At 38.8% G+C, this 20,719-nt stretch overlaps 1 protein-coding gene across 13 annotated transcripts in view; it reads right to left on the reverse strand.

Annotated features, from left to right (window-relative positions):
* The window catches only part of Phf21a (PHD finger protein 21A), a 184,680-nt gene that overhangs the window by 150,323 nt on the left and 13,638 nt on the right, over positions 1–20,719 (reverse strand). For 9 of the 13 annotated variants that reach the window (XM_036183570.1, XM_036183575.1, XM_036183569.1 and 6 more), the window contains 2 exons: positions 3,876–3,916; positions 2,317–2,428 (listed from right to left, as the gene is read on the reverse strand). In XM_036183570.1, coding sequence (XP_036039463.1) covers positions 2,317–2,343 — 27 coding nt within the window. In that variant the 5' untranslated portion in view covers positions 2,344–2,428; positions 3,876–3,916. Of the gene's footprint in view, positions 1–2,316; positions 2,444–3,875; positions 3,917–20,719 lie in introns of all 13 variants that reach the window. The other 4 variants (XM_036183568.1, XM_036183566.1, XM_036183572.1 and 1 more) reach the window with 2 other exon arrangements.

Consider the following 20,719-nt stretch of genomic DNA (forward strand, 5'->3'; position numbering starts at 1 on the left):
TGGAGGTCGGAGGATAATTTGAAGAAGTTGGTTCTTTCCTTCCACCATGTGGGTTCTGGGGATCAAACAGGGCCTCGGGCATGATGGCAAGTACCTTTACTTGCTGAGCCATCTCATCAGCCCCCCAAAGCTGTTACTTCTAAATGTACAAAAGACAATGTATTACAATTGCCCAATTCTAGTAAGGAAAGGGACAGAGAGGAGAGAGAGTAAAACAAATCAGTGACTGAAAGGTGACTATAAACAGACTCACAAGACAGTAACAGACACTTTCTACCCAACATCTACACATACCTCCATCACTGAGGGCATCTGCTAAGCACAACATGCCAACCTTCTGCCTTCAACACTGTACACATTAAACCATCAGGTAACCTAATAGCTTCTCAAGCAACAAAACAAAACAAAGCAGAAAACAGACAGATACCAGGGTACACATCTGTAATCATTAACACTTGGGAGATGGACATAGAAGGATCAGGAGTTCAAGGTCATCCTTAGCTACATAGTGAGTTCAAGGCCAGCCTGGGCTATAAGAGGCATTGTCACTCTCACACACACACACACACACACACACACACACACACACACACACCAAACATCATAACAAACTAAACAAACAATAATTAGATATCATCCAAAAAAAAAAAAAAAGGTAGCTGGATAGTGAAGAAAGAACATTTACTACCTCCCACAAAACAAAACAAAACCATTCATCGTGTAGCCAAATTTATCCCCTGGGAAAATGGGGCTCATGTCACCTATATCAGGACTGTTATGAGGTTTAAATCAGGTGAAGGTCTTGGAAAAGCCTTTTGTAAAACACCAAGTTTTGGGCTATTGACATACTTCTTCATGCTTAAACTTTCTCAAATTCTCAGGCAAGAGAGTTGGATCAGTGGCTGAGAGCACTTGTTCTTGCAAAGGACCCAGGTCTGATTCTCAGCATCCGTATGGAGGTTCACCACCTCCTCAGGCACCAGAAACTCATTTGGTGCATTAATGTACATGCATGCAAAACACCTGTACACCCAAAATAATAAAAATGAATCTGAAAATAAAAAATAAAATTTAAAAAGTCCAAATCATCTAAGAATGAGGCTGCTATTGCTCTGAACAGTCTCCATGAAGGCACACAACCTCTGGGTCTTCTGCTATGACTCTTAGGATTTGTAGGGAAGCTCTAACCCCTTTTATTGCTAAGAAATAAAAGACTTCACTGCAAAGTTGACAAGAATTCTTTTCCTATCCAAATCTGCCAACCAAGAGTTACTTTAATAAGTTCATGATACAGTTGATACAGTGTGCTCTGAAACTGTCCTGTGCTCTTTACACCACGCATTTCTTATGTATATAAGCATGTGTTTCTGATCTATATTCACAGGTGTTTTTTAAATAGGAAAATCTAATTTTTTTCCTTATTATTCTACAAATTTTCATTACATTTTGACTTATTTTCAGGGTGGTATTTCTCTGGTGACACTCCACAAATCAACAGAAAATGTCCCTCACAAAACCTGACAGCCCTGACTTTAGAGGCTGACCAGGCTGTGTGCTCAAGTCCTGGTGTAACAGCTATTGACAAAACCACCACAGCTAGCTGCGTGTTTCCAAACTATTCAACTAAATAGTTACTGTTGTTTACTAATTAATAAATGTTTCTTATCTGTTAAATTATCTGTTTATCTAGGTTTACAGGGAAGAGAACAGGTCATTTCTTTTTCTAAAGACTATGTACAGAGTTCACAGCACTGCAGCCCAAGGGCTCTTGTGGATTCTGGGTCAGGCCAGGAATTCCCACAACATCTCCTCAGAGGCTATATGTCTTCCCACCATCAGGCTCATCCCAGTGCACTCATCAGACTCAGCTTTAGGGACACAGACTGCCTGCATACTTACATTCTTCTACCTCCTATCTTTCCGTAGGGAAAGGAAGCATGCCATTTAAAATCCCAACCACACCCAACAAGGGGAATACTGAAGTAAAATTTAGTTTATAGAAACTCGAAATAAAGGTCGGCGGAAGTGGTACACAAAAACACAGTGATAAAGTGTCTAAGATTTTAGAACTGGTTGCCACATATACTGAAAAGTCACTGAATGATTTGAGGGTGGGGCTGTTCAGGCCAGCCTGGCCAGAAGCTTATAAATACACACTACAAAACAAAAAAAAAACCCAGTAACCCAGGAAGGTGTGGTGGTCCCAGCATAAACAATCATATCATACTTAGTAGAAGTAAAGTCATGGAAGATAGATTTTATATCAGTATAAAGAAGAACTAAGGATTAGAGCTGTACACAAAAAGAATGGGTTACCTTATGAGGTAGTGGGCTCCCTGTCATTAGAAGTATTCAAGAATGCTGCATATCATATCCCCATCTTGGAGATTCACACTGCACATTAGCATATTAAAGGCTCTGAGAAGTCCTGCAGTAAAGAAACCTGTTTAACTTAGTTTAATGCAGCATTTCCCAAATTATTTGACCACAGAACCCTTTTCCCACCCCAGCCCCAACCTCAGAAATATTTCTTCAGTTTCTGTAGAACCAGAGTCTCTCAAAACACATTCATTACAGAAAACAAAGGCCTCCATTTTTTTTTTTAAATGTAGTATTCAATGTGCACCTGAATAAGTAACAACCTGTCAGGAATGTAAGCAAAGCAATTGCTATGCAGGACAGATGCCATGGTTCTAGAACACCACAAGGTAAAGGGTCTTGATTACTACTTTACAAGGTTCCATGAGGGAAAGGAAATAGAATTAAATAGTAGGAAAATTTAAGGTTCACTGGATCAAGAGACTCCCTCATACATTCAAATCCCAGTTTCAAAACCCAGAGAGATATTAGAAGGACCACAAAGCCAAAAATCTGCTGGGCTCGGTGGTGGTGGTGTATGCCTTTAATCCCAGCACTCAATAGGCAGATCTGTGTATTTATCTGTGGCCAGTCTAGTCTATATAGCCAGCTCCAGGCCAGCCAATGCTACACAGAGTGAGATCCTGTCTCAAAAAGTCAAAACCAAACATCTGCTCTAACTATCCTACACACTAAGTTAACTACTATTTGAGGGACAGTTTGTTCTTGTTGTTATATTATTTTCTTAAGCAGCCTTACATTAGAGGATTACACAAATAAAGCTTGATTTTTTTCAAAGCACATGCTCTCCAAATAAAGTAAATACCTGTAGATGTTTAGTTGCATCAGATCACCCAGTACAATATAGGATCTTGAATTAAGACATCCAAAAACTGAGTAAGTATGATAAGTTATAAGCTGTTAAAAAGTCTATGAAAGTAGCTATCAAGAAAAATGTGTTTCTCTCTCTCTCTCTCTCTCTCTCTCTCTCTCTCTCTCTCTCTCTCTTTTAAAAATTATACAAAACACACACTAAAAAGCAATCTCAGACTTGAAGCCAATCTAATGTCAAGTGTAAGAATACAGACATCAAGAGGCTCCAACTTCAAGGTGAAGGCCTCATGGCTACAGTAACCTGGCCAGTCTATACGTAGGGGAGCCTCAAATGTAACAACACAGTAATACAGAACACAATGGGAACATGAACTTGTCTTTCCTGACTTTGAATTCTCAGGCATAACTACTGCATGAAGGGCATTTTGGCAAGAGGACTCAATTTTTAATGAGTTATCAGATTCAGGAGCATGCAAGTCCAGTGAAGTCATCATAAGGAAACAAAAATGTACTTCAGATGCTGCTATGTGAAGCTAAAAATTCACTTCCAGTGCAAACAGCAAAGCCTTCTTTTGGGGAAGAAAGCTTTTTGGAGGGAAAAAAATCACTTATAATGTCACTTAATACCTGAATGAGTCCAGCTAGAGTCAGGCACACTATACTTGCTTAGTTAAAGTACTTACCAATTTTGGGGAAACTGGCTCTCCTTCAGCTCTCTAATCCCCTGTAACAGAAGGAAAAGCAGAGTTAAAACTACAAACAGACTTATAATGTCATCAAAAGCTAAGACTCAAAAGATTTCTGACTTTAAAGGAGAAAAAAAAAAAAAAACCCAGAAAACAAATACCAATCTCTAAAATTTAAAACCCAACAGTACACAAGGAAGAAATGAGTAGGTTTTACAGCAAAGAAGGAACTCAAGAGCAGTTAAACCTCTGCTTTAACACAGCTTTTCAAGACCAGGAAAAATAAGTACAGAAGACCCCTAAACAATGGAGAGGGCATTGCTAAGGGCACAGACAGCCTGAGACAAAATTAGAGCAAAAATTTTGGTTCCTCAAAAAACTTAACTACTAACCTTGAGCTGTCAGCAGGAAGCCTAACCAATGAAACTAACAGTTATCAACTGATACTCTGTGCTTTTCAGAAAAGATGCAAAAACAAGTGAAAAGTGAGTGATAACCACAGATGACCCACCCACACAGAGACCAGCACACTGCTACATTTTCCAGATACTTACACACCTGAGCTTGGGACCACACTGGGAAAGCAACAAGAGGGACTGTGAGTTATTCCAACCATGCAGTGTTACCAGCCAGCTTCATGTAGTTGTGATCTGACACTTAACGTTTGTTTGCACTGCTCTCACTGTAAATGCATGTGGACTTATGTGATATTTTGTAGACTGATAAAAGACCTAGCCATACGTATTTTATTTAATCAAATAGCTCTGATGCACTCTCTTTACAATAAAGCAAAAAGAATACTGTAAGTCCTTAGTCTGGTCCACCCTAAAGGTCTTTTGGTAATAAATCTTAAAATGGATTTGCTTCATGCAAAGCTTTAAAGTCACAATATTATATAATGTATAATAAGTATAAAATAATATTAGTATATTAGTAATAAATAATATAATCAGATTTTTAATTAAATTTTCATCCATATTCTTAAATTTCTATCACTGCTTAGGACTGTAAGCCACAAACACATAATGGTTCTTCTTCGACACATTCATAACTAGTGATAAAGCCAGAAAGAAAACCTAAGTTTTGGGATTCTGACCTAGTATTAGGGAACTAAAATTAAAATGTAGCCCTTAACATTTTAAGCACTAAACTATCTAAACTCCATGACATGCTCAGTCTTCATTATGCTTAAAACATGTTTGCTGACCTATGCTACTTCAAGTGTCTTATTTCCTCAGGGTATTTCAAAAATCCTGTCTCTCAGATGAGAAATTTTTGTTAGCCACGTACAGCCATATTAAGCATACAGTAAAGTTATTTAAAAGGCCCTTGATTCATGCAGTCTACATTTATTTCCAAAAAGAAATTAACCTGGCTATTCTTCCTTCTTTTTTGTTGTTACTGTTGTTGGTTTTGTTTTTGTTTAAGACAAGGTCTTTCTATATCCCTGGCTGTTCTGGAACTGGCTCTGTAGACCAGGCTGGCCTCAAACTCACAGAGATGCACCTGCCCCTGCCTCCCGAGTGCTGGGATTACAGGCGTGCGCCACCACCGCCCAGCCCCTCCTTTTTCTCTAACTACAGTTCTTTTCAAAGTTCTCAGGAGTCTATCTAAACAGCTGTTTTAATCACAGGGACTAGAATGGATTCCCAACCACAAGAAAAGTCATGCAACATATCCGTAGAATAATGCAGTTACTAAAAACTAGACTCTAAGTGTCCTCCTACTTCATATGACTCTCTCTGCCAAGGATGGGAGCTTTGAGTCATAGCTGACCCCTACTAACTGGATTTAGGGCCGACAGGTGCAATTTACAGAAACAGTTTCACATCTGCAGATATTCTAAGTCTCCTTAAGTTGTTTCTCATGCATATCCCACATGCAGGGTAAATTCTTACCCAGTTTCCAGAGTGCTGAGACTCTCTTTAGAGACTGAGTTTTCTGCTGTTTGAATGTTAGTGAAGTGTCATAGAAATTATATTCATTACTGGGTGTGGTGGCGCACACCTTTAATCCCAGCACTCAGGAGGCAGAGGCAGGCGGATCTCTGTGAGTTTGAGGCCAGTCTGGTCTACAGAGAGAGTTCCAGGACAGCCAGGGTGGTTACAGAGAGAAACCCTGTCTTGAAAAACAAAACAAAAAAGGAAGAAAAAGAAATTATATTAATTTATGAAAGGATTTAAAATCTAAGACACATTTTTTTCATGCTTCTTTGTTTGTTGTGTTCTTTAACAAGCTTTTAAATACTTTTATCCTCTAAATCCTACATTGTCTTTGCTGTCTTCAACAACTAAAAGCTATTTTGGAACCACTTTGTTTTTTTTTTAATAAAATTTTTTCAACTTTGTGACTTAATGATACAGTTAGCTTTTGTGATTATTGCCTCTCAACTTCTAAAATCCTTTCGAATAAAATATAATTAGGCCCACAAAAAAAGTAGATTCTCATTAATCCAGTTACTACAATAAAGAGTCCACAGTACCACTCAAAACATACCTAAAACAATGCCAGGCACATAGTGAGCACTCAATAAATGGTCAAGTTTGTAGACTAGTTGAATGGAAACAAATTTCTGCAGGCTCATATTCCCAGTTCCCCAACTTTCTTGTTAGATAACTCCTTAGACATCAGTCTTCCAGTATATTAACTACATAGATGAATGAGTTTCTAAAACTGTTTTTATCTACACCGTTCACCAGGAAGTAAGACAAACCACTTTAAAATATACTGAAAAGAGAAAGACTGACAAATTAGACTAAACTAAAATTAAGAACTTGTGTTCATTTGAAACACAAAATGATTGGCTTTCAAAGTTATAAATTTACAAACTCAAGTTCCATTTGCTCTCGGCATACCATCTTACAAGGACTCCAACTTGCAGTAAGGCTGGTTAAGGAAGGGAATGGCTCAGCTGCCTCTAGCCTACCAGCTATGGGTGGGTTAAGACTTCTGTTGGTCTTTTCTGTGTCGAACAAACAGATTGCAAGCCCAGCGCCACTTAGAGATCATTTAACTCTGCAGCTCTCCCACGATTGAGCCTGTCTGATATAAATATTCAGAGATGGGTAATACCTAGGGGGCGCTCACCAACCGAAGACAGAGCGCCTGTGTGGCCTGGACAGGTGTCTCCATGATGGAAAAGTTGACCTGCTGACAACCAACGCAACCTAAGTCAGAAGCTCATTTTTTAGTAAAAGGAGGGGACCTGTAGGGTCCTGGCTCCCATTTTGGGTAACTGTTGCCTTGCTTGCTGACCTTGACCTTAATATCCTCCCTATGCTAATTCCCTGTGAGATTCCACCCTCCTGAATGCTTAAGGGAAGGTCCTTGTCTATGTATCCAGCATATTGGGCATTAACAGCTTAGATGCAAGATTGTAAAACATCAGAAGCGAACTTCTGCCCTCCAGGGTTCTCCCATTGTGCTATAAGCCTGTATTTAAGACCTCCTCCCTCCTTCAATAAACAGCATTCAGCATTCAAAAAAAAAAGGAAGGAAAGAAATTGAAGACAGCGATGTTCTAAAAAAGGAAGTGGTGATGATGTCATGGGCCTATGAGGAAGCTTGACTAAAGTCTATCAAATTGTGCAAACAGGAAAATTGTATACTATGTGAATAATCTATCAATAAATATCATATATATATATACATATATGTGTGTATGTATGTATGTATGTGTATATGTATGTATATATATATATATATATATATATATATATATAAAGAAACACAAAATGAAACACCATATAATGCATGAAGGCCAGCAAGATAGCTCTGTTGGTCAAAGGGATTATAGCCAAGCCTAATGATCCCCAGGACTTACATTGTGGAAGCCACATTGTAGAAACTCACAATGTGGACAATTCCTGCAAATCTTCCTCTGGCATGAATGTCCATACACATAAATAAATAAATGTAATAAATTCCTCAAAGTATAATTGAGAAGGTAAGCTGGAGAATTGAGACATAATTGTGATATATATAATAAATATATATATACACACACACAGGATATATAAAACCCATTGATACTCAAACACAATCAGGACAGGATGAGTTTAACTTCTATTTAATACAGCGTGAAGAAAAGTATAATGACATAAACTCTTCTGAGAAGTCAGCAGAAAGACAGTACAATGTATGCATATGTATCTATTGCCCAGGCATTTTCTCCAAAATTTAGTGGCACATCCAATCCTAAGCTAATAAAAGTGAAAGTCATGAAGCCGTAAGATCATGAAACTGATTATAAATTGCTTATAAGGAATATAGAAAACACACAAAAAAGCAAAGCCTGAGACATTTCACAAAGGGCACTCAGCTGGTTGGTGGTAAAGGAGAAAAGAACTGAAGGCCTGAGGCCCCAGTGACTGAGCGTACTCCTCCACCAGACATCACTTGCTCTGAAGTAGCATGAACTCCATTGCTCTTCTAAGAAATGAGCAAAAATAAACAGGGTAGAAATTGTCTCAACAACGTTTTAGAGAAAAAAAAAAAATCACACATAAGCTACTTAGGGCAAATTTTAGAATTCAATATCTTTCATGCTTAAGGATAATCACAAGTGGGCTTCAGAGGGCTACCACCAGCAACAGACAGACAGTAGATTCTGTATGCATGAGCAGAGATGTAGCTTCAGGGTCCACAGCATCAATCAGTCCCTCAAGGAGACTCAGACACCCAAGAAGAGCAAATACTCTCAGACTAACATCTTAAAAGTGTGCACATCAAGACTTCAAGGGTTTCTTTGGAAGACTGATTGTTAAACTGACTACCAAGTGGAAAGTAGCCAAAAAAGAAAAGAAAAGAAAATATTTCTTTTTCTATAATTTAGTAATGCTGAGCAGCCAAATGTAAGACTGACATCTAAGTCTACACTTTTTGCACAATTCATGTGTAGAATGTACCCAAGTCTGAAGTTTTATTTCCCCACTTCAGGTTGATAGGGGTCTGTCTGTTTCTTACTATATTTCATACTTGTAACTGAGGTGTTCCAAAACCTTGATTAAATCAGCTTAAATATTTTAAATATGGATTTCTTCTTGAAAAATACACTCAAGAGCTGGACATGGAGACTGTCCATGTGCCTGCAACCTTAACAAGTGGTAGGCACCTAAGATAAGGGGATTCAGAGTTCCATAAAAGCCTGAATGAACATAGAGAATTCCGGGCTGGTCTGAGCCACACAGTAAAACACTGGCTACACAGTGTTTTAAATAAGTCAACAAAAGGTATTCAAAAATACTCAAGTTAGAGTAAATACAATTTTTTTTTTTGCTCTTAGAGATGAAAATTATTTTGCTAACATAACTTCACACAATTTTTTTATAAACTTCCCCTCTACAAAACTTCACAGGTAATTACTTTAATTTGAGTCATTCAGATTTCTGGTATGGTTATGAAGTTTAAAACATTATCAATAAATCAAAGATGATTAATAACCACTTCTTAAGTACCTTTTGTAAAGCATCTAAGAGCTTTGCATCTAATCTATGTTAAACAATAAACAAATTTTGCAAAGAAAATTTTAACACTAGTTCATGTTATAAATTAGGCTAAAAATTTAATATGCCCACTACAAATTTCCAACAATTAAGTTTATAGCCTGTGCTCAATCATAAATTTTGATCAGGGACTAGAAAAGCACAGGTTGTTCAAAAATACTTTGAAATGTTACCTCACCTACAAGATTCAGTCTCTCCTCTTCCCTCACTAGACCTGACAGTCTTCCAATAATTAAGTTGTTTATACAAGCTTTAAGCTTTCTGTCTGTCCTTCCTAACTTACAATCGAAAGCACATTAAGTTTGAAATAAATGCAAACATAGATAAATGGTTAGAAGAAAAAGCAGAATTCCATTTGATGGTAAGTCCTGTAGACCCTGTGCTCTGTGCCCACCCCTCAATACTTGATACAGAGGTACCTTAAGCACAAAACTAAACTTGACTCTATAGCCTCCAGCCTCCTCCTCAGCCATTAGCATCTCCATAATGGCAACCCCAGTCTTCCAGTATATCCCACATCCACTACAACTAGCCATGTTGCCTCTACCTTCACAACATCACCTACTCCACAACATCTCAGCTCCACTGCCACGTCTTTGTTCCAACTCATCAGTATCATTTGACCTCGACTACTGTCTCCCTGTTTCTGCCCCAGCCCTACTACAGTATTCTCTCAACAACTTTTCAAAACCCAAGATAGATCATTACCCTTCAGCTCAAAATCCTTCAGTGGCATCAAACTCAGAGAGAGAGCTAATGCCCTTTAACAGTGGTCCACAAGCACTAAGTGATGTGGGTTCTGCCACTTCAGCCTCTGACCTCCCCGAGGCTCAGCCTACCCCTGCAATACTTACTGGCTTTTTGACTGTATTTTAGCTGTTCTAAGCTGCACTCCCTGCTCAGGGCTCTACTTGTTTTCCCCACAAGTCAGCACACTCTCTTCCTCCAAGTTTTGTCATAGTTCACTCTCAAGATTGTTTATGAAATCTACCATAGCTTCAGAGAATACTAATATAAAAACTATAGCTGTAATCATAATTGTCCTTCTCCTCATACTTTTACTCATGTTCTTTCTTATACCAAGCATATCCTTTTACCTTCTAACTATGCAAATCTCATTCAGAAACTAGAGTCCAGATAAAGATTCACTGGTTGACAGAGATCTTCCCTTCCATCTGAATTCCTAGTAACTCTTTCTTTAAACTCCCAGAATATTTATCATCTTTCTCAATTGGTTTTTTCCCTTTCTTTTGTTGCACTGGAAACAGAATATAGGACCTTGCACTTTCTAGGCAAGTGATGTACCTTTAAGCTCCATCCCTAGGCCCTGTCATCATTTTAAAATTTAACCACATACTACCTAACGTTATCTATATGACTCTATGTCCCTAACAGAAATACACACATGCACACACGCACACACATACGTATGCAAGCATGTGCACACAGAGAAATGTATGCCAAAACACAGATGCACACATATACAGGGTACACACGTGTACAAATGATACCTTATACATTACTTTTCAATCCTAAATTAAAAGCACAAATAAACTAATACATACAGAGTTGCTGGCCTTATCCTTAAGCTTCTGGATTCAGAATATGTTATTTAGAGTCCAGATACTTAGGCTTTTCCCCCATAGTTCTCCCAGAAGATCCTGATGGGCAGCCAGGTTAGAAAATACTGCCTATCTTACAGTACTCCCCTGCCTTTTGTGCCTTCATACCCTCAGATAGCCTAGAACTAGAAGGAACACTTCTGAGAGCCCAAGCCACACCTTCACTTCATAGCACAGAGGTCTAAGAAATCCAGAGGACTAACTAAAAATCCACAAAGATAACAGGCAAAAAAGTATAGCCTGAACTCCAGAATCACTGCTTTCCATCAAAGAAATAAATCTTCTTTTAAACAATGTCTATATAAATGAAAGGCATAAGAATCCCTAATTCACACAAAGGTGTTGTGAACCGTGGTTAACATCTGACCGGTGGTTGCAGTGTCTAAGCTATACAGTAGTGCATATCAACTTCAATATGCTTGCAAAGTGTGAACCACACTAGCTGACTCAAGACTCAGAGGCCAGGAGTAAGTGTGGAAATGCTTCTAAGTGAAATACTAGTGATGATGATGATGACTTTTACCAAGTTCTCCTACAACATTCGCAAACTGTTATAATCACTTATTTTGTGGTTAAAGAATAGTAGAAGAAATAAACAGAAAAAGGTCTTGCTTCATCATAGTACAAAGAAAAAAAAATCATCAAAAGTTTCTACAGCTCACAAGCTATATAAATGTTTTGAGTCTAATCACAATGAAAACTTCTAATTACAGATCAGACTTAGTAATTCATTCCATATCCCAAGACAACTCAAACTCAGTCTTAATAGTCAGTTAACCTCAAGATCAAAACTGCCATCATCAACAAAACAACCGAGGTATCTATAAGGCATTATAAAAGAGCCTGGGCTTATCTTGGTGTACAGGGACTTAGCAAGTGCCTCCTATTAACACTAATGGGAGTTTGGAGCACAGACCATAAGCACCAAGGAGGAGGATGAATGCCCAGCTCTTCACCACAGAGGCCCTGCTAACACACTAACTGTAACTCCTGGGAGTTCTTCTCTCAGAAATGGGGCAAGAGACCCAAAATCCTATGTCTCTAAAGCACAATGACAATTCAAATAAAAACCACTAAGGAAGGTCACTGGTAAACACCAGATTTAAGGGGGGGGGGGGGTCCTTTAAAGAAAAAAATGACACTAAGGGAAAGTTATAAAGTAGTAAAAGGAATATGCACAGGACCCATGACTTTCTAAGTGTGAAGCATGTGACATGAAAACAAACCGGAGAGGGTTAAGCAACCAAGTTTTTTGTTTTTGCTTTTTGATTAAGGTACAGTAGATTCAAATACAATGAGAAGGAATCCAAAGAAATATGCATACCACAAAACAAGAACTCTTCCCTGGAGGAGCCCCAGGTACATTACAACCCTGTTTTTAAACATGGAAGAAACCCTGCAGTCCTGATAGCCAAAAAAAAAAAAAAAAAAAAAAAAAAAAACCCAGAGCCTCCCAGACAAATGGCTAATGACCACAAACTGCCAAGGACAGCCTACGTGAACTACACAAAAACACTAGCATCTTAACCTCATTGAGTGCCCCCCTGCCTCTCAGTGCAGGACTGCTCAATGCACCAGGCTGGAAAATGAACAGGTACCTTTCAGGCTGTGGAAGGTCAGTCTCTGCCTCTTCCTTCCCCCTCTCTCTCCTCTCACCTCTTTCCCCCCTCTGCAAACACACGCAAAGGGAGTGACACGCTTGCAGCTGACTGGACTTTGGAAAGGTACAGCTTTGGTGTGGGCTAGGAAACTGAGAGCAGGCCTTACTGAAGTAGTGAGGGGGAACGAGGCTTTCCCAAATCCAATCCACAGACTTAAAGAATGGACATTTAGTTTAGCTAATAGGCACTGGCAACAATCCACTTCCTAAAAAAGAAAGAGAAATTAAGATCTTCCCTGTGTCTGTCTCCAAAGAAAATCAGAATCTTTCCACCTACTAAGTTGAGCAAATACACAGAGCCCTGACTTGGGCCTAAAGACTAAAACTGGATCCTGTGCAACTCACCTCTGAAAACCCTGTATAGTCAACGTATTGATTTTTACCATCACTACTATACTAATGAACATCCATCTTCTCTGTACTGAGACGTGCTGATGAGAAATTGAAACTATTACAATATGTTAGGACTCTAAACTTTTGGAACAAAACCACCAAGAAACAGAAATGTGAAGCATACAGCTTCTAACCTAAGTAGTCCTAAAACTTGAAAGTGAAAGCAATACAGACCTCAAAAGAAGTTGTTTGCTTGATGGTAATGCTAGCCTTTAAAACCAAAACTATGTTCTATTACAGAAGACTGAAATAAGGGCTTCCATTAACCTTGTTTAAAAAAAAAAAAATCCCATGAGCATGGATTTTTTTTTCCTAAGTCTCTTCATCAGAGCAGCATGGGGTCCCATTAGGCACCCTATTTTACTTCCACCTTATAAATAACGTTAGCTGTTCGCTATTTCCATGGAAACCAAGTACAGAGAAACCCACTTAAATGAATACCGGTTAAAGGAATAAGTTTTATTTGAGAAAGGTTTTTGCTGCTCTAGATGAACTCTACTGGGGAATACTACAAAGTCTTCTTAAGTGTAATTTTTAAAAATATATCTTTGGTGTAGAGGGAGCTTATTAAAGGTCCTGTTAAGTAAGTACGCTCCTTGCACTAAACTAAATATGCCAAACAACATCATAACATTAAAGATGCATTTTCTATGCACTGCACGGGGGGGTTTCAATGCACAACTTGCACTGACTAGACTTCTCCATGCATTGGGGTGGAATAATTACCCCTCTGGGTCTAATTTAAACTAATAAAATGAAAGAAATTCAGTAAGGCTAGCATCACCTTTACTGACTGGTAATGAATGGGTCCCACACTGTAGGGACATGAGCAACTTACTGCTCCAAAGAGAAGCCGACAGAGAACGGATACTAAGCTCCTCATCACTCGTACCTGGTCTAAAGTCAACAGACAGTTCAAACTCCTGCCTCAGCAAACTCCTCTACAAGTTAGAACAGGAGTGCCTCAATACATAATCAGTCTGAATACAAACAGAATCCTCAAAAGGAAGTGCATGAGACTGGGTAATTTACAGCTCTGTCATATAGTATCCTACAGATGCTAAAAATGACGATTATAGGTGTCAAATACAAAAGTCATAGATAGGCAAGTGTGCACACAATAAGGTGCAACCAAAAGAAGAGTAAATTTAAAGGTCTGAGGAGGCCGGGCGGTGGTGGCGCACACCTTTAATCCCAGCACTCCAGAGGCAGAGCCAGGCGGGTCTCTGTGAGTTTGAAGCCAGCCTGGTCTACAGAGTGAGTTCCAGGACAGGCACCAAAACTACTCAGAGAGACCCTGTCTCGGGGGAAAAAAAAAAAAAAAAGTCTGAGGATGTAGCTCAACTGGTAAAGTGCTTGCTCAGCATGCAGGAAGACCTGGTTCATTGGCCAGCACCACATGAGCTGGCATGATGGTGCAGGCCTGAAATCCCAACACTTGCATGATATAGAGGCAAGAAGACTAGAGTTGTTGGGTACAGTGGCACATACCTTTAATTCCAGCACTCTAGAGGCAGAAACAGGCAGATCTCTGTGAGTTAGCCGCCTACATTGTAAATTCCAGTTCATTCCATACATATCTGATTTGAGATCAGCTTAAATAAATGACATCTTGTCTCAGAAGAAAAAAAAAATTTTAAGGGTTTTGGAGAATTTCTAAAGAATTAAAAAGGGTAAGAAAATTAAAATCTTTCTAACAGGTCCTTCATTAAGCTAGTGGTGGCTTAACCATCTTCATAAGCTTAAAGGCAGCTGAGAGCATACCGCCATAGAAGGAGTTACCAGCATTAGACTTAACAATCTATGAAAGAAGCAACACCCCCTCATACATTTTTTTCCCTTGGAGAATACCAATGCCATGTATGTGTATTATGTGTTTTGAAAACATTTCTTTCTTGGTACATTATTTTTTATTTGTTTTTCACATTTATGTAGGGAGGGGTTGGAGATGTCCATGCCACAGCAGTGTGGATGTGGAAGTTAGAGGACAACTTTCAGGTGTGGATTCTAGTTATCACACACAGCATAACACAATTCATCAGGCTTGTTGACAAGTATCTTACTGGCCAAGCCATCTCACTGGCCCTCTTAGTATTCACACTATAAAGACTGGCAAAATTGTGGTGACTGCTCAATTTGGGTAACAGGTACACAAGATTTTTTTTTTAATATACATTTTCACTCTACCTTTAAGATTTTAAACTTCTGTAAGTTTTTTTTTTTTTAATGCTATAAAGTTAAGGGGTTTTGTCTCAAATATTTTTCTTTGTACATCATTAAGTAACAAAAAAAAAAAAAAGCTTGGTATACTTTGTATATTAACCTAAAAAATTATTTAAAAATAAAAAGTCTGACCACCATGCTCAATGGATGGCTTGGACAACCATGTCTATATAGGCAGCAAATGGGAGTGGGGGAAGAGGGCATGAAGCTGGGGGAGGGATAGCTAGAGAGTAAACAAGTGGGTCCTAGAAGAGTTAGGGAAACAGTGGGCAGTGACTATTAAAAGATAGCCAGGTGTGGTGGTACACACCTTTAACCCCAGCACTTGAAAGGCATGAGCAGGTAAATCTCTTATGAATTCAAGGCTAGCCTAGTATATATAGTGAATTCTAGGACGCTAAGATTATAGTGAAACCCTGCTTCAAAAATTAAATAAATAAAATAAAATACATGCATGTACGCATAAAATTTTCAAAGAATAAAATAAACTACCTATTTTTTTTTTAAAGCCTCATATAGAGCTTAGAACAATGGTTCTCAACCTGGTTTTTGTAACCCTTTGGCAGGTAAACAACCCTTTACCCTGTTATAATTCATAACAGCAAAATTACAGTTGTAAAGTAGCAACAAAAGTAATTTTATGGCTGGGGATCACCAGACATGAAGAACTGTATTACAGGGTCACAGTGTTAGGAAGGTTGAGAACCACTGCCTTAAAAGCTAATGAATTTATATCCAACATAATCATTAACTTAAGTAAACACAATTAATTCCAAATTTTAGGGACCAGAGAGATGAGCTCCAAGGCTAAAAGATGCCACTGGCTGCTCAGAGAGCCCAGGTTCAATTCCCAGACTAACATGGTGGCTCATGATCATCTACAACTCCAATTCCAGGGGATCCAATCCCCTTTTCTAGCTTCCCTGGGCACCAGGTACACAAATGCCATATATGTAGACAAAACAGCCATACATATAAAATAATAAATAAAATTTCCAAGTTTTACTTTTCCAACTGAAAAATATAGTTAACAATTCAAGCTGGGTGTGGTAGCGCATACCTTTGATCCCAGCACTCAAGGTAGTGGCAGACAAATCTCTTTTGACTTTGAGGCCAGTCAGGTCTACAGAGTGAGTTCCAGGACAGCCAGGGCTGTTACACAGAAAAATCCTTTCTCAAAAAACAGAAAACAAACAAACAAAAAATTAAAAAACCACTAGCTGCTACTTGGCAGCTCTCAACTAATGAACCATAAGTTTCCAATATACAATAACACAACAACATAAGCCTATTTTGTATTTTGCAAATCAAAACAATTCCAATTTCTTTCTTTTCTTTTCTTTTTCTTTCTTTTTTTTTTTTTTGTTAGTTTTTCTTGTTGTTGTTGTTTTTTGTTTGTTTTTCGAGACAGAGTTTCTCTGTATAGTTTTGGTGCCTGTCCTGGATCTTGCTCTGTAGACCAGACTGGCCTCAAAATCACAGAGATCCGCCTGGCTCTGACTCCCGAGTGCTGGGATTAAAGGCGTGCACCGCTGCCGCCACCCAGCCCAATTTTTATATTAATAAGTGAAAATACTTGCAAAATCATTAACACAAAAATATCTCTTTTCTTCTCCTGTTAAGTCCCTATTGAAGCAGCATGACTGTCCTGAACCTCTACCTCATCCCCTACCAGAAAAAAAGCAATCTCTAAGGTAAAAGGTCTTTGGTTTTGGTTTTGGTTTGTTTTTTGAGATAGAGTCTCTGCATTAGTTAGCTCTGGCTATCCTGGAGCTCACTTTGTAGACCAGGCTGGCCTCCAACTCACAGAGATCTCCTGCCTCTGCCTGCTGAGTGCTGGAATTAAAGGTGTGACCTACCAGGCCCAGTTTTAATGTCTTTTTCTATTCTCTCCCTTTGTTCAGATTTAGAGAGTCACCAATATTCAGTTACTTTGCAAGTAATTTTAAGTTACTTATCCAAAGCCCAGTTGAGGGCTGAAATTGGAGAAAGGAATTTCACAAACTACTAAAGCTTTAAGGTTGTGATAATGGCTCTCTGCTGAAAAACTAGGAAGTACAACAGTACTTTGTTTTTAAAAGAAATAGAAATAAAAGATGGCTTTGGAGGGGTGGTGTTCAATATACAAGTGAGAGTGCACAAAGACAATGGAAGCCAGTAGGAAGCAAGCAGAGAAGAGGAACACAGAAACACTGTGGGAGGAGTGTAGGCCTCCAAGCAGTACCTTGATATATGTAGCTATTGGACATGATCTGGTATGGCCAGAGCATGTGCTCACCCAACACAGGTGGCACCAATCTCTACATATTGAGCAGGGAAAAACTGTTCTGAAAACATCAACCACAGCTACATAAAGAGTCTATTTCTAATCTATGTATTTATTAAAATGGAATTCACTTCTAAAATGTTCCAATTTTCATTCAACCATGTGAAACAACTTTCAGACACCCTGCATATGGCTCACGTGAGGAAACACTGAGGCTGGGCTGTAGCACAGTGGGAGAGCATTAGTCTAGTAAGCATGAGGCCCCGAGTTGTATCTTAAGAGTAGCAAAAGGAAACACTGAACACGGTTTAGTAGTAAAGTACTTACCTAGCAGGTACCATGACTGGGTGCTATCCCAATCACCTCCCCCAAAAGACAAAACAGAGTTGGTGAGATGGCTCAGCAGGTAAGGGGTCTTTGCTAACAAGGCTGCCAATTTAAGTTCAATCCCCAGAACCCACACAGTAGAAGAAAAAAAGTAACTCCCCCAAACTATCCTCTCATGTCTACATGTTATGGCATGCAAGCATGCATGCACACATATATGTACACACACAATAAATTAAAAACTTAAAGACCTATTTTATGCTAATTTTTAAAGTTATAAGACTTTACCTATTTATTTGTTGTAATTTTTTTAATGAAAGAAACTATATACCCTCTATAATACTGCTTAATTTTTAAAATACCTCCTGGGCAAAAGTATAGCACTTTGTTAGAACAAACTTGGAATTTCTAGTCAGAAAGCAAAAACAATGTTTTAGGGGTGCAGACAAAATAAAATATAGTAAACATACTGACTCACCTACCAAGCCTTCATCAGCTGGTACAGCTGGGTAATGAGAACAGAACAATACTGGGTGCTGTTAGGTAACTTTAACTCAAATGCTTGCGAGCAGATTAGACACATATTCAGGTGTCTGCGTACGCTACTACAAATTACACTTGCTGAATCCCAGAGGGATTACACATCACAAATGTTTGAGATACAAATCAGCAGTCAATGAAATAAAAATCTGTTACATACTTAATCTTTTCCCCTTCTTCAATTACTAGGAGGAGGGGGGAGAAGATGAAAGGCATACAAACATTCTGATATAGTAAACTAAAATTTCACCAAAAAATAAAAACCCTTAATTCTGAGGTCACTGTGGCTTTTCTGGTGATCAACCTGTTACCAGCCTGTTGCTAGGTTTGGCATAGGTGGCTTATGACAGTCGCAGAGAGAGAAAGAAGATAACAAGTAGTGTGAGACCAGACACCAGAAGAAAGGGGATCTCACAGAGGCAGACGCCCAAATGAGAAAGCAAAGAGACCATGCCTGTCACTCCTAGAAAGCATCTGTGTAGTCTTTCCCTTTGCCAGGGTTCCATAGCTGCTGCTGTCAGGTCTTACCCCTGAGCATACATTAAGGGCCAACCACATAATGGTCAATTCCGACAGACGGGCTGATTAGCACCTTGGAATAGTCTACTCTTGACTTGATGCTAAGCGATGCTGAGGGGCCGGCCACTATAAACTCCCTCATGGTCTTGCTGCTGGTTTCTGGTTGCTAGGGGCGGAGGAGAAGCTTACAGCACTACCAGTTTTAATAAAGTACTCAAATATTTTTAAAAGACTCAGTTAAAATTAACATATTCCCATGTATTTTCTAGTTTTCCCAGGAGTATTCATAAATAAGAACTCATTAGATATACTTTTTATGATGTACCATTTTTTTCAAAAGAGCATTTTTTTTAAAGGGGAGAGCCTGTTTCCCAGCTAAACTGTTCCATACTAACACTGTTCCCATGAACTTTCAGCCAGACTGTATCAATAACAATACTACATCTTGTTTACTGAGTGTCTTGAGATGCCCTCATTCTCTCTTCATATGAATCCTAGGGAGGTTGCTATTACTAACCCTGTGCCACAGACAAAGAAACTTAAGCCCACTTGACCAGTAGTACAGTAGTCTGTATGTGACATGTACCAGATCCCTCTTTATGGAAGACAGTTTACATAGTTCAGAACTACACGTTCAATTTTTAAGTAGTGGTACTGAAATTAACAGGGCAAGCCACAAGGCCCAGGCTCTGTTCCCACCGTGCAATGTTTCTCTCAGGTTGTGGGAAGGGAGGAGAAAGGAGCAGAGTATACTTCCTAAACCTACCCAGCACTTCCCTAGTTTACAGTCCACTCACTCATTCTTCAAAACCACCTCAGAAGGGGGTATTATCTATACATACTTTGCAGAAATTGAGGCAGGTGCAGGAGAAGTAAACTGGCCATGGTCACAAGCTAATACATGACAAAGCCAAGATTTATGCCTGTTGCATACTGGCTCAGGCATCAAAGTTCTTAACAACCATACTCTACAGTCATGCTGAAAAGTTGCCTTGAATTGCATGAAAATGCAACTTTCAACCTTGCACCAAATGAGTAAATTGTATGCTTGGATTAATTGAAAGATTGGTAGCAGTGCTTTCTAAGCATGTGAACCAGACACATGGGTACATCCCTGGCGAATAGATCATTGCACTGCTCAGAAAGCTACACACTGTAAATCTGGTTAAAAGCCCCCAGTCCACCCCTCTCTGCACTCAGACCCACACCCGCTGTGCACTGTAAGAAACAGGCAATTTGGAGACATCCCAGTGCAGTCCTCTATAAAATGAATGTCACTCTGGAATCATCTGAATGTGTACAGTACCCTTCTATCACCCTTTTTCCTTCCAAAACACCATTCAAAAAAACAACAACACACCTCAAAAGGAATGAATGAGTCTAAGCTACTTAAAAATCCTAACAAATGTCCAATGAAAACTATAAATTTAAATGAGAAAAAATAAATGTAAACACTCATAATTTTATAACTTGTCCAAATCCTACATCTGAAAAGCACTGGGCCTCTTTGAAAGACTCAATTCTTAAACAAGCTTATTATGAAAGTAACTGGAAGGGCAGAGAAAAGTCAATTTTTGCCTCAGATTCTAAGTGTCTTGATATGCATATTTAAATTAAAAAAAATCACTGCTGTATTTTAAGTTACTGGGCTCCTTACCCTAATATCTAAAATGCATGACAATGCATTTAATTACACAAATAGAATCTATAGCATGAATTAAGAATTTGTATAATAACACTTATACCTATAAAACATAGTTGAGCAGCACAGGACAGGACCAGAAGGT

Source organism: Onychomys torridus, chromosome 4, assembly GCF_903995425.1.
Source record: "Onychomys torridus chromosome 4, mOncTor1.1, whole genome shotgun sequence".
NCBI classification, from domain to species: Eukaryota; Metazoa; Chordata; class Mammalia; order Rodentia; family Cricetidae; genus Onychomys; species Onychomys torridus.